The sequence below is a fragment of the Palaemon carinicauda genome, chromosome 24, assembly GCF_036898095.1.
Source record: "Palaemon carinicauda isolate YSFRI2023 chromosome 24, ASM3689809v2, whole genome shotgun sequence".
Lineage (NCBI taxonomy): Eukaryota > Metazoa > Arthropoda > Malacostraca > Decapoda > Palaemonidae > Palaemon > Palaemon carinicauda.
In genome coordinates, this window is record NC_090748.1 from 52441832 (window position 1) to 52456085 (window position 14254).

The 14254-nt window shown below is 43.8% G+C and overlaps 1 protein-coding gene across 1 annotated transcript in view; it reads right to left on the bottom strand.

Moving 5' to 3' along the window:
* Positions 1-14254, bottom strand: part of LOC137618367 (guanine nucleotide-binding protein-like 1) — an 89197-nt gene that overhangs the window by 58297 nt on the left and 16646 nt on the right. Inside the window, exons 3-4 of the mRNA XM_068348534.1 lie at positions 11902-12016; positions 3676-4027 (exon numbers count right to left, since the gene is read on the bottom strand). Coding sequence (XP_068204635.1) covers positions 3676-4027; positions 11902-12016 — 467 coding nt within the window. The remainder of the gene's footprint in view (positions 1-3675; positions 4028-11901; positions 12017-14254) is intronic.

A 14254-nucleotide genomic window follows, 5' to 3' on the forward strand; every position in this document is an offset into this window, starting at 1 on the left:
ACAACGCTATGTCCTTAACTAAAAGTTCAGGAAACAAGAACTTAGACAAAGGGGCAAAGAGTAGCTCAGATCGTTGACAGGGCGTCACTCCTGCTGACAGAAAAGAGCACAGAGACTCTCGTTTCTTTAGGACTCCTGAAGTAAACGAGGAGGAGAGCTCATTGGATCCATCGCGGATGGCCTTATCCATGCAGGACATAATGAGTAAGGAGACATCTCTATCGGCGGATGAGATTTTCCTACTCAAGGCTCCCAAACACCAGTCAAGGAAGTTGAAAACTTCAAACGCCCTAAAAATGCCTTTAAGTAGATGGTCAAGGTCTGAGGATGACCAACTAATCTTCGAGCGTCTCATGGCTAGGCGGCGGGGAGAGTCTACAAGACTTGAGAAGTCGCCCTGGGCAGAGGCAGGAACTCCCAAGCCGAGAACTTCTCCCGTGGCATACCAGACGCTCGATCTAGATGAGAGTTTAGATGGGGGGAAGGCAAAGGCCGTCTTCCCTAAACTCCTCTTGGTTTCCAACCAATCGCCTAACAGCCGTAAAGCTCTCTTGGATGAGCGAGAGAGAACGAGTTTTGTAAAGGCTGGCATGTCAGCAGGTACGCCTAGAACAAACTCAGACGGCGGCGAACGAGGAGCCACAAAGACAAAGTGCTCAGGAAACAACTCTTTAAAAATGAGCATGACTTTTTTAAAGTCCATAGACGGCGGAACTGCTCTAGGCTCATCAATATCTGAAGGATGATCCTCAGGCTGAGGGTCAGCAACGTCCTCATCCGAAAGTTCCTCATCTGACAACTGATGAGAAACAAGCAAAGGGGTTGGCAATGCTTGACACGCAGCGTCCGCCCGCACTGGTGCATACGTGACGGAGCAGGACGCAGCGTCCTGAAACTGCTTGACAGTCTGGGAACTGTCAACAACAACAGGTGCGTGAGGACGCACAGCGTCCACCCGAGACTGTTTAGACCGCCTGGGTTGTGCAGTCAAAACAACTCTAGGTTGCGGAGGTTGACGCACCGCGTCAAAACAAGTCAACTCTGATGGTTGGCGAACGTCCAGAACGTCACCAGACGTATCAGCGAGTTGCCTAACGTCCACATGCGGCTGAAAATCCACACGAGACCGCATCGAGTGTGGTACTACCCCAACTGTTTGACGTGAGATGGCTACACCAACGTCAACAGGACGCACAACAGAACGCTTGGGTGGCTGAAGGCCAGGATCTCTATGAGATAAACGGCTAGGCTCAACGGAAACCTTCTCTGCGTTGTAGTCTTCCATAAGGGACGTAAGCTTAGACTGCATGTCCTGCAGTATAACCCATTTAGGGTCTACGGGAACGGGTGCGGTAACAGACGGGGTTAGCGACTGAGACGGCACAACTTTGCCTTGCTTAGGCGGCGAGCAGTCATCCGATGACAGCAACAGGTCTGAACTGTCCCAATGACTACATCCAGGACGTTGGACCTGTCCTGAAGGGACCGACTTGCATTTAAGAGGCCTAGAAACCTTGCTCCATGGTTTCTTGCGTGAAAAACCTTCGGAAGACGAGGTAAAAATGGGCTCTCTCGTCTTATGGTAGGGGCGATCTTGACGAGATACGCCTGATACCATAGAGGGAACGTCTGTTCGCTGATCAAGGCCTCTCGAACCCATAAGTCGTACGACATTGCTTCTCCCCTGGGCTTGGGAGCTTGCAAGAGGTCCCGGACTAGGTGAACGACAGGCACGAACAGACGAACCCTCGGTCGCAACACTGTTCACAACACTTTGCGCACTAATCACTTTCCCACTTTCCGCCGTGGCACTATGGCACTTAAGTTCCTTCACGTCAGCCATGAGTTGATTACGGTCACTTGCTAACGCTTCAACTCTCTCCCCCAAGGCATGAATAGCACGTAACATGTCTTGCATAGACGGTTCCTGAGTGCTAGAAGGGGGGTTAGGAACAACCACTACAGGGGAAGGATTAGGTTCAGGGGCATGTGGAGAGGAAAAATCTACGGACCTAGATGAACTTCTCCTTACCCTATCTCTCTCTAGTCTACGTGCATATTTATCATATTCGAGCCAATCGAATTCCGAAAGGCCCACGCATTCCTCACACCGATCTCCCAATTGACAGGTTTTACCCCGACAATTGGAACAAACAGTATGTGGGTCGAGAGAAGCCTTTGGAAGACGCCTATTACAGTCCCTAGCATTACACTTTCGAAATCTAGGTACTTGAGAAGGGTCAGCCATTTTGAATTAGTCAAAGAAAATTCCAAAAACAATCCAAGTCATCAACAAATAATCCGATTCAATAAAGAGTTCAAGAGTTTATGTTGAGGAAAAACACCTGCACTGCGAAAGCTCAAACCAAAATAAAGTACTTCACCAAATATGATGGGAAAACTCCAGGTTCTACAGCGAGTATGAATACGTCTTGTCGTCAACGTCGACAGAGAAGAATTGAAGGTTTTGTTTACATACAAGAGTGGTATCTGGCCGACAGTTGGCGCTGGTGGGCACACCCGCAACCTTCATAGCGATCGCTCGCGAGTTTTTTTAGTATGTTTTCTGTCGAGCAGCAGAGTTGCAGCTATTATATATTCACCGGCTAAGTTAAATATTTAAAAACATTCTTTTGTTCGCTATGATCGGCAATGAAACATAAAGCAAACAATGGTTTTTATTCTAGGCAGCGTATTTAGAAAATATATGTTATAAAATCACCTTTATTTCATTTATTTGAATTTCTAAGGATAAGGTAGCTAAAACAATATTACTAATATCCACATTTCATGATCCACACTTGGTAGATACTGTATCTGTTGCTGCAAAAGCCAACCTTCAAACAGATGTGTACGTGCATTTGTTTGTTCATTATGATTGGCGATAAAACGTAAACAAAACAACGGTTTCCAATTTTGGCGGTGTTTAGAAAAAGCATGATATAAAATTGCCCTTATTTTATTTATTTTGGATTTCTAAGGATATAGCAAAAGCTAGCCTATACACTGATAGATTTGTAATTCAACTATCTTATACAATAGATGACCTAAATTAATTAAAATTTCACCTGGTCTTATCTACAGGTCATCTTATACGTGGAAATATATGGGACACGTGGAAGCAGGCGAGCACACTCTGCCTCGACACGTGGTGCACGTTTGCGGATCGATGTTCACCTTAGAGAGCCATGCCCCGCATGACTTACTGGCCTTGGCACCGGGACAACGGCGTTGGGATTCCATAAGGGCAACCACAAGCAACACAAGGAAGGGATAGGAACGGGAAAACACAAAGGGAACACGTGGAACACAATGGTGGGTCGGACGGGATGTGAGAGAGAGTGGCGAGATGTTATCTACGCCGCGACCAGATGCTTACTAATGACAAAGACCCAGTAGCGCACCCACGTGCTGAACCTGGGTTGCCTCAGGGCACGTATCCATCCGCCACGGAGGGACCCGACAAGGGAAACCGGAGATAGGGGGGATTACGCAAATTTCTTGGTCGGATAGGGAGATCCCAGATAGTCCTAAGAAAGTAGTTCGAGGTAAGTACTCCGTGTTGGAACAAATATGGTATTCAAGGACAGAATCTTACAAAATTGTTATACTTCTGGAAAACCAATAACTAAATGAAATGTTTTATCAAGTGAATATTTTAGGTTGTATACTTACTGGAAATCTGGCATCTACAATAATCAGAAGAATATCAGACATTTCTGTTACCCTCCATAGTTGTCGCCAAGTTTCCAAGTTCAGTTCATACATGCTAAGATCAGCTTTTGAAAATTCTTTGTCAATTTTTTCACAAAATAGTCGAAAGTGTTTATTTTCATTCATGTCTAATTCCTCTTTAGACATGTTTGCTCGCCATGGAGGTCTGGATGGATAACTTAAACCAGGAGGATAAAAATGTTCTGTACCAGCTTCCAATTCGCTTTCTGATAAGAAATCTATTGGCTGACTATGAAGAGCTCTTCGCTTCTCTTTATCAGCAGCTGTTTCCTTTCTGAATTTTAAATTGTATCTGAAAAAGACAAGAAAATTTACATTAGCTCACATTGGTGGAGAATATATCCACGATTGTTTAGACCTAAAATCCTTGAAACAATATTTTACTTTGTATATTTTTAAAAGCAGCACCAGGCTTCGTCTGAAATTTTTGAAAATACATTACCCCTACATTCAGTCATTTTTTTTTATAGAAGCCATTGTATCTTATGGTATCAAAGAACACATTTAAAACTACAAATATATAAAAAAAAAAGCACAAATATTAGGACATCATAGATCTTTATAACATATTGAATGATCTTGTGCCTTAACCAGAAAACACATTAAACCTATATTATATTAACCAGAGAAACAATTTTAAGGATAAAAATGTTATTTTCATTAGTAAAATAAATTTTTGAATATACTTACCCGATAATCATGTAGCTGTCAACTCCGTTGCCCGACAGAATTCTACGGAAGGGATACGCCAGCGATCGCTATACAAGAGGGGGGTGTACTCACAAGCGCCACCTGTGGCCAGGTACTGCAGTACTTCTTGTTGACACCACCTCAATTTTTCCTCGGTCCACTGGTTCTATGGGGAGGAAGGGTGGGTCAATTAAATCATGATTATCGGGTAAGTATATTCAAAAATTTATTTTACTAATGAAAATAACATTTTTCAATATTAAACTTACCCGATAATCATGTAGCTGATTCACACCCAGGGAGGTGGGTGAAAACCAGTGTACATGTATATCAAGAAGCTAAGTATCCCGTATTTCATATTATCAGTTATTCAAAATAACAATGAAATTACAAGTACCTGGTAAGGAAGTCGACTTGAGCCATTACTCTGCCTTAAATAAGTTCGTCTTCCTTACTGAGCGCAGCGTTCCTCTTAGGAGGCTGAACAACTCTAAGGTGCTGAAGTATCAAGGGCTGCAACCCATACTAAAGGACCTCATCACAACCTTTAACCTCGGCGCTTCTCAAGAAAGAATTGACCACCCGCCAAATCAACAAGGATGTGGAAGGCTTCTTAGCCGACCGTACAACCCATAAAAAGTATTCAAGAGAAAGGTTAAAAGGTTATGGGATTATGGGAATGTAGTGGCTGAGCCCTCGCCTACTACTGCATTCGTTGCTACGAATGGTCCCAGGGTGTAGCAGTACTCGTAAAGAGACTGGACATCTTTGAGATAGAATGATGCGAACACTGACTTGCTTCTCCAATAGGTTGCATCCATAACACTCTGCAGAGAATGGTTCTGTTTGAAGGCCACTGAAGTAGCCACAGCTCCCACTTCATGTGTCCTTACCTTCAACAAAGCAAGGTCTTCTTCCTTCAGATGAGAATGTGCTTCCCTAATCAGAAGCCTGAATAGTAAGAAACTGAGTTCTTAGAACTTGGGAAAGAAGGTTTCTTGATAGCACACCATAAGGCTTCTGATTGTCCTCGTAAAGGTTAAGACCTTTTTAGATAGTACCTAAGAGCTCTAACTGGGCAAAGTACTCTCTCCAGTTCATTCCCCACCAAGTTGGACAGGCTTGGGATCTCGAACGACTTAGGCCAAGGACGTGAAGGAAGCTCGTTTAGCAAAAACCGAGCTGCAAGGAACATGTAGCCGTTTCAGATGTGAAAACAATGATCCTGCTGAAGGCGTGGATCTCACTTACTCTTTTAGCTGTTGTCAAGCACACGAGGAAAAGAGTTTTTAATGTGAGGTCCTAAAAAGAGGCTGATTGGAGAGGTTCAAATCTTGATGACATAAGGAACCTTAGGACCACGTCTAGATTCCAGCCTGGAGTGGACAACCGACGTTCCTTTGAGGTCTCAAAAGACCTAGGGAGGTCCTGTAGATCTTTGTTGGTGGAAAGATCCAAGCCTCTGTGGCGGAAAACCGCTGCCAACATACTTCTGTAACCCTTGATCGTAGGAGCTGAAAGGGATCTTACTTTCCTTAGATGTAACAGGAAGTCAGCAATCTGGGTTACAGTGGTACTGGTTGAGGAAACTGCATTGGTCTTGTACCAGCTACGGAAGACTTCCCCTTGAGACTGATAGATTCTGAGAGTGGATGTTCTCCTTGCTCTGGCAAACGCTCTGGCTGCCTCCTTCGAAAAGCCCCTAGCTCTTGAGAGTCTTTCGAAAGTCTGAAGGCAGTCAGACGAAGAGCGTGGAGGTTTGGGTGTACCTTCTTTACGCGAGGTTGACGTAGAAGGTTCACTCCTAGAGGAAGAGTCCTGGGAATGTCGACCAGCCATTGCAGTACCTCTATGAACCATTCTCTCGCGGGCCAGAGCGGAGCCAATCCACGTCAGCCGTGTCCCTTTGCGAGAGGAGAACTTCTGAAGTACCCTGTTGACAATCTTGAAAGGCGGGAATGCATACAGGTCGAGATGGGACCAATCCAGCAGAAAAGCATCCACGTGAACTGCTGCTGGGTCTGGAATCGGAGAACAATACAACAGGAGTCTCTAGGTTATCGAGGTAGCGAACAGATCTATGGTTGGCTGACCCCACAGGGCCCAAAGTCTGCTGCAAACACTCTTGTGAAGGGTCCACTCTGTGGGGATGACCTGACCCTTCCGGCTGAGGCGATCTGCCATGAAATTCATACCGCCCTGAATGAACCTCGTTACCAGCGTGAGCTTTCGATCTTTTGACCAGATGAGGAGGTCCCTTGAGATCTAGAACAACTTCCACGAAAGAGTCCCTCCCTGCTTGAAGATGTAAGCCAGGGCTGTGGTGTTGTCAGAGTCCACCTCCACCACCTTGTTAAGCTGGAGGGACTTGAAGTTTATCAAGGCCAGAAGAACCGCCAACAACTCCTTGCAATTGATGTGAAGTGTCCTTTGCTCCTGATTCCATGTTTCCGAGCATTCCTGTCCGTCCAAAGTCGCACCCCAGCCCGTGTCTGATGCGTCCGAGAGGAGATGGCGGTCGGGTTTCTGAACAGCCAAATGTAGACTTCCTTGAGAAGAAAGCTGTTCTTACACCACGCGAGAGAAGACCTCCTCTCTTCGGAAACAGGAACTGAGACCGTCTCTAGCGTCATGTCCTTTATCCAGTGAGCAGCTAGATGATACTGAAGGGGGGGGAGGTGGAGTCTCCCTAACACGATGAACAGGGCCAGCGATGAAAGTGTCCCTGTTAGACTCATCCACTACCTGACTGAGCATCGGTTCCTTCTCAGCATGCTCTGGATGCATTCTAGGGCTTGGAAGATCCTTGGGGCCGACGGAAAAGCCCGAAAAGCTCGACTCTGAAGATCCATACCCAGGTAGACAATGGTCTGGGATGGGACGAGCTGAGACTCCTCAAACTTGACCAGGAGGCCCAGTTCCTTGGTCAGATCCATAGTCCATCTGAGAATCTCCAGACAGCGACGACTTGTGGGAGCTCTTAAAAGCCAGTCGTCTGACGGAGCCAGACACAAGATCATGGTACTGCTGCACAGTCTGTGAACTGTCAACCATGGGGAAGCGAGGAAGTACAGTGACAACCCGAAGCTGTCTAGACTGTCTGGGTCCTATAGACAACTCCTTATCGGGTTGCTGAGGTTGCCGCACTGCGTCACAACAAGTCACTTCTGCTGGTTGTTGAACGTCTTCCCAGTGACACACTGACTCCGTAAACAAAAAATCCTCTAACAAGGACTAAGCTTGGACTGCATGTCTTGCAACACAGCTCAAGGTCTATGGGAGCAGGTGTGGTAACAGACGGGGTTAGCGACTGAAGTGGAACCATTACCTTCCCTGGAAGCATGTTATGCTTAAATAAAAGTCCATAGGAGGCTACGCAGCTAAAGGCTCCTCTCCAAATGACAGAGTCCTCAAGGGAATATCAGAAGGAGGGAGAAAAGCACTTTCTCATCTACAGGGACCATATCCGAGAAAAGCTAAGTTCTCTCAGTGAGGGTTTCACTGGTGCAAAAGCAGCAGACTAGAAGGCAACGTTATGAAACTGCTTGACAGTCTAGTGAGTTGGCAACAACCAAAGATGTGTGACTGAGAAGCATGCGGTAAGGTATGCAGAGCATGCTGTATGTAGAGCATGCTGTATGCAGAGCATGCTGTATGTAGAGCATGCTGTAAGAGAAGCAGAGCATGTTGCATGGCGTGTAACATTTCTCAGAAATTCCATGACCAGTGCTAGATTGAGTAATATCGCATTACTGTCCATTGAAAGTGCACGTGCCGAGGGAATTGATTTAGACTGTTTTGTTGATGAATTGATAGCCGGCATGATAATCGTAGAATTAAGCTGCACTAAATATACGATCTATAATCCACTTCACCTCAGGACAGGGAAACTCGCCCTGTTGGCAACACTGCATTACTTCATGCATGCTTGCATGGGGTTTTAATATCAACATAATATTTACATTACATTCATAACTCATGATTCATTTTTGTTTTGAAGATATTTTGCCATATTTGCGATTTGTTAAAAATATATTGCAAGGAATACATATATATTTTTTTATTTAAGTAATACGAATAACCTCCATTATAATAATGTTTGTGTAGGCATACATGTATATGATTACAAATGCAAGTTATGAAAGTAATGAGGTGTTATTATTGTCATTTGTTATTTCAAAGTTGAATGGGAAGAGGCTCAAGTTGAGGAGAAAGTGGCAGATGCATGCGTTGAGGTGGCTGACTCATAGCATGAGGTTCCTGCCTCAAGAGTTGCGCTTGCCTCAAGGGTTGAGGTGGCTGCGCAGAGAGAGGCTCTTGACTCACGAGTTGAGGTTCTTGAGGTGTGAGCTGCGAGAGTTGAGGTAGCGGCTGCGCAGAACGCAGTTCCTGTCTCACGAGTTGAGGTTCCTGAGGAGCTAGCCTCAAGAGTTGAGGCTCTCGCCTTGAGGAAAGTTGAGGTAGCAGCTGCGAGAGCTGAGGTGGCTGCCTCAAGGATGGTAGAGGTTGTCGTACCTCAAAAGGTTGTAGCCTCAAAGATGGTCTAACTGCAAGAAAATCTTGCCTCAAGGCATAAGACTCCTGCTCCCATTGTTGAGGTTGCCTTAAGGAAGGTTAAGGTTGCTGCACAACGCTGGTAACTGGCAACTCCGAACGCGGTAAGGTAGCTTGAGGAACCTCAACTTCGTACGCCTGGCAGACTGGACTGCGGTGAGGCGGAGCGCTCGCAGGAGGTGTAACCTTCTCAGCCTGAAACTCACGCATTAAGACCGCAAGCTGCGACTGCATGGACTGCAGCAAAGTCATCTTGGGATCAACAGACGATAAGGTCTGTTGAGGCAAAGCCTTAACAGAAGATGAGGTCTGTTGAGGCATCGCCTTACCTCTCTTAGGAGGTGTGCAGTCACCTGATGACTGCGGAGAGTCAGAGCTAACCCAATGACTGCATCCGGGTTGTTGAACTCTAAAGGACTGGACTTTACGTTTAAGAGGTCTTGAGACCTGAGTCCAGCGTTTTCTCCCCGAAATTTCTTCTGCAGACGAGCAAAATAAGGGCTCAATCGTCTGCGGGTGGGAGTGACGGTCTCTGTAAGACACGCCCGCAACCACCGAGGATACTTCTGTGCGCCGATCAAGGCCTGCCGAACCCTTTTGCCCTTCGACATTGCTTCTCCCCTGGGCTTGGGAGCTTGCAAGAGGTCCCGGACTGGGAGGACGACTGGCACGCACAGAAGTACCCTCACGCACAACACTGACACACTTTGCGCTAATCACTTATCACTTTTGATTTTCTGTTTGCACTTATTTCACTGAACTCGAAACTTTAAGTGGTTTGTACCTGAAACACGCAATTCTATCCTTCCTTAAAAGTTAGTAATTGCGAAAACAGAATTACAATGTAACAGAAAAATCTAATGAAAGATAAATAATTCAGTGGCTGGAAAGAGACTAAACACTAGATCAAATAAACTGCGTTTAAAATCTCTCACCGCATAAAGCTTGAGAACAAGAATAAAACTCTAGAAACGTTTACCTTCTTCCCCTAAAGAGACTAGGGAGAAGAGCAAAAACGATAACAACGTTACTCGCTTGAACGAAACGTTTATCCAGCTCTCTCTCCCTCCGTCTCTATCTCTCTCTCTCTCTCTCTCTTGCTTAGAACCTGAGAGAAGAGCCCAATCATATATATCGTTAAAACATATTATTGTTAAAGGAAAAAAACTGAAATATTTCCCAAATAAAAAGTTCCTTTATTAGAATTAAAACCATTAAGCTAAGAAAGAATGAACAAAACGCTAGAAACGGTTACTCTTACTGCAACGTGACACCGTGAAAATTCTCTCTCTATCGTAACGATAGAGCGCAAGTTGAACGTTCTGAACGTCAACAACTGCAGAGACAAAACAAAACGTTAGTTCAACTTTGAAAACAGTACGAGACTATCAAAGAAATTCTTTCAAAAACATTAAAATAGCATAATATGTTAACAGGTAAAACCGAAATGACGGGCTCAATGTTAATTAACTTCGGTACCAAGAAAAGACCGCCTACTATTAGGAAAGGTCGAATATAAACAAATATAAAAATTAATTTTAATAAGTTTATAATAAAAGGAAGTTAATCGAAGAGGCCTATAAAAGGCGGAGAGATAAAAAAAAAAAAATCTATAACTTTTGTTAAGCAAAATTAAGAAAGAGAGTCTATACTCTCTTAGACACCAACACTTCCGTCTAAGGGAAGGGTCGGCCATTTAAAGGTGAAAGAGAGTTCATACTCTCTTCGTCACCATAATTAATCAAATTAATTCCAAAAGCTAGCTAAGCTAATAATAAAACTTCCTGAATAGCGAAAGCTGAAATCTTAGAGCAATACTTCACCAAAAACCGTGAACAAGACTCCAAAATTATAAGCGTATCCATGAACGTCTTGCCGGAAGCACGACAGAGGAAAAATTGAGGTGGTGTCAACAAGAAGTACTGCAGTACCTGGCCACAGGTGGCGCTTGTGAGTACACCCCCCTCTTGTATAGCGATCGCTGGCGTATCCCTTCCGTAGAATTCTGTCGGGCAACGGAGTTGACAGCTACATGATTATCGGGTAAGTTTAATATTGAAAATTTATGCTTAACTGTGAGTCATTAAACTCAATACAGTATCAACTAAGTTAGAGCTTATAAACTATACTATAAAATTTGTAAAATTTCTCTCTCAACATCGTATACCTTTCCCTCTTAATACACTCACTGTAGAATCACTGTACATCTTAAGGCTGAACCAGCGTCCATTAGTCATGGAATTCTGTATAACTTTGTGATATAATAACATACTATGAAAGTGTTCAAAGACCTGCAACCAAATATCAAAATACAAAGGAGCTTACAGCCTACTAATCCATTTAGTGTCACATGGAAAATCATTATAGAAATTACCTATCTATTAAAAAGGGGGAGACTATGCAGACCAATGACTCAAACTTGACTAAAAGAGCTAGGAGCAAATAAGATGAACTATTTATAATTAAATAATTATTTAATAAAAAATCTGAAATAAAGAACTGCTATATTTACCCTTTTACCCCCAATGCTATTTGGAACTTTCCAACCCTTAACCCCCAGACGTTTTTCTTTTTCAAGCACGTTTTGCAATATATTTTTCTTTTAGATTGCGCTGACAGCCTTAATTTTCATCATAGAGAGGTTAGGTTGGTCCCATTATTTTGGAAAATGCCTGAAGTTTCTCAAAAAGTTATCAAAAATATGCAAAAAAGAAATGCAAGTAGCAGCTTTTTGCAAAAACGTACCGGTACGTCCATGGGGGTTAAGGGATGAGTTTTGTGAAACGTACCAGTACGTCCATTGGGGGTAAAACCAAAATTATCTATGTCTATGTTCTTATCAATCGTGGATTTAGGATTCACTCTATTTTTTAGGAAGATTGATTCACTGCCATATATTTGTGTTCTTGATCATTTACTTACCTATTAACTCTTTGATTTCTGCCAGGTTGGTAATTGATGGCCATAACTTCTTGATAATCCATAGCCTCTTCGGGTGATGCAATAGTAGCTTCAGTTGTGTGGAAATCATCGCTTTCTTTCATGAAAAGCCAAAGGAAAATATGTTGCAGTTTTATGAAAGCTCAAAGGACTTATAACTTAACACATGAAAATTCAGTTCTTTATATGACCTTGGAAAAAAAATACCCAGCAATATTTAGCTCTTTTAAAAGTTATATTGCTTTAAAATCTCTATTTTTGTCAGTGCTCGTTTCTGTGTAATAAAGAATTTGTATAATTGCAGAGGACCAGTTTTTTTTGAAGTAGTAGAACAACTTCTTTAATTTTGCATGTTCTAGTTTTACCCCATTAATAAGTATGTTATTTTCATTAGTAAAATAAATTTTTGAATATACTTACCCGATAATCATGTAGCTGTCAACTCCGTTGCCCGACAGAATTCTACGGAAGGGATACGCCAGCGATCGCTATACAAGAGGGGGGTGTACTCACAAGCGCCACCTGTGGCCAGGTACTGCAGTACTTCTTGTTGACACCACCTCAATTTTTCCTCGGTCCACTGGTTCTATGGGGAGGAAGGGTGGGTCAATTAAATCATGATTATCGGGTAAGTACTGTATATTCAAAAATTTATTTTACTAATGAAAATAACATTTTTCAATATTAAACTTACCCGATAATCATGTAGCTGATTCACACCCAGGGAGGTGGGTGAAAACCAGTGTACATGTATATCAAGAAGCTAAGTATCCCGTATTTCATATTATCAGTTATTCAAAATAACAATGAAATTACAAGTACCTGGTAAGGAAGTCGACTTGAGCCATTACTCTGCCTTAAATAAGTTCGTCTTCCTTACTGAGCGCAGCGTTCCTCTTAGGAGGCTGAACAACTCTAAGGTGCTGAAGTATCAAGGGCTGCAACCCATACTAAAGGACCTCATCACAACCTTTAACCTCGGCGCTTCTCAAGAAAGAATTGACCACCCGCCAAATCAACAAGGATGTGGAAGGCTTCTTAGCCGACCGTACAACCCATAAAAAGTATTCAAGAGAAAGGTTAAAAGGTTATGGGATTATGGGAATGTAGTGGCTGAGCCCTCGCCTACTACTGCATTCGTTGCTACGAATGGTCCCAGGGTGTAGCAGTACTCGTAAAGAGACTGGACATCTTTGAGATAGAATGATGCGAACACTGACTTGCTTCTCCAATAGGTTGCATCCATAACACTCTGCAGAGAATGGTTCTGTTTGAAGGCCACTGAAGTAGCCACAGCTCCCACTTCATGTGTCCTTACCTTCAGCAAAGCAAGGTCTTCTTCCTTCAGATGAGAATGTGCTTCCCTAATCAGAAGCCTGAATAGTAAGAAACTGAGTTCTTAGAACTTGGGAAAGAAGGTTTCTTGATAGCACACCATAAGGCTTCTGATTGTCCTCGTAAAGGTTAAGACCTTTTTAGATAGTACCTAAGAGCTCTAACTGGGCAAAGTACTCTCTCCAGTTCATTCCCCACCAAGTTGGACAGGCTTGGGATCTCGAACGACTTAGGCCAAGGACGTGAAGGAAGCTCGTTTAGCAAAAACCGAGCTGCAAGGAACATGTAGCCGTTTCAGATGTGAAAACAATGATCCTGCTGAAGGCGTGGATCTCACTTACTCTTTTAGCTGTTGTCAAGCACACGAGGAAAAGAGTTTTTAATGTGAGGTCCTAAAAAGAGGCTGATTGGAGAGGTTCAAATCTTGATGACATAAGGAACCTTAGGACCACGTCTAGATTCCAGCCTGGAGTGGACAACCGACGTTCCTTTGAGGTCTCAAAAGACCTAGGGAGGTCCTGTAGATCTTTGTTGGTGGAAAGATCCAAGCCTCTGTGGCGGAAAACCGCTGCCAACATACTTCTGTAACCCTTGATCGTAGGAGCTGAAAGGGATCTTACTTTCCTTAGATGTAACAGGAAGTCAGCAATCTGGGTTACAGTGGTACTGGTTGAGGAAACTGCATTGGTCTTGTACCAGCTACGGAAGACTTCCCCTTGAGACTGATAGATTCTGAGAGTGGATGTTCTCCTTGCTCTGGCAAACGCTCTGGCTGCCTCCTTCGAAAAGCCCCTAGCTCTTGAGAGTCTTTCGAAAGTCTGAAGGCAGTCAGACGAAGAGCGTGGAGGTTTGGGTGTACCTTCTTTACGTGAGGTTGTCGTAGAAGGTTCACTCCTAGAGGAAGAGTCCTGGGAATGTCGACCAGCCATTGCAGTACCTCTATGAACCATTCTCTCGCGGGCCAGAGCGGAGCCAATCCACGTCAGCCGTGTCCCTTTGC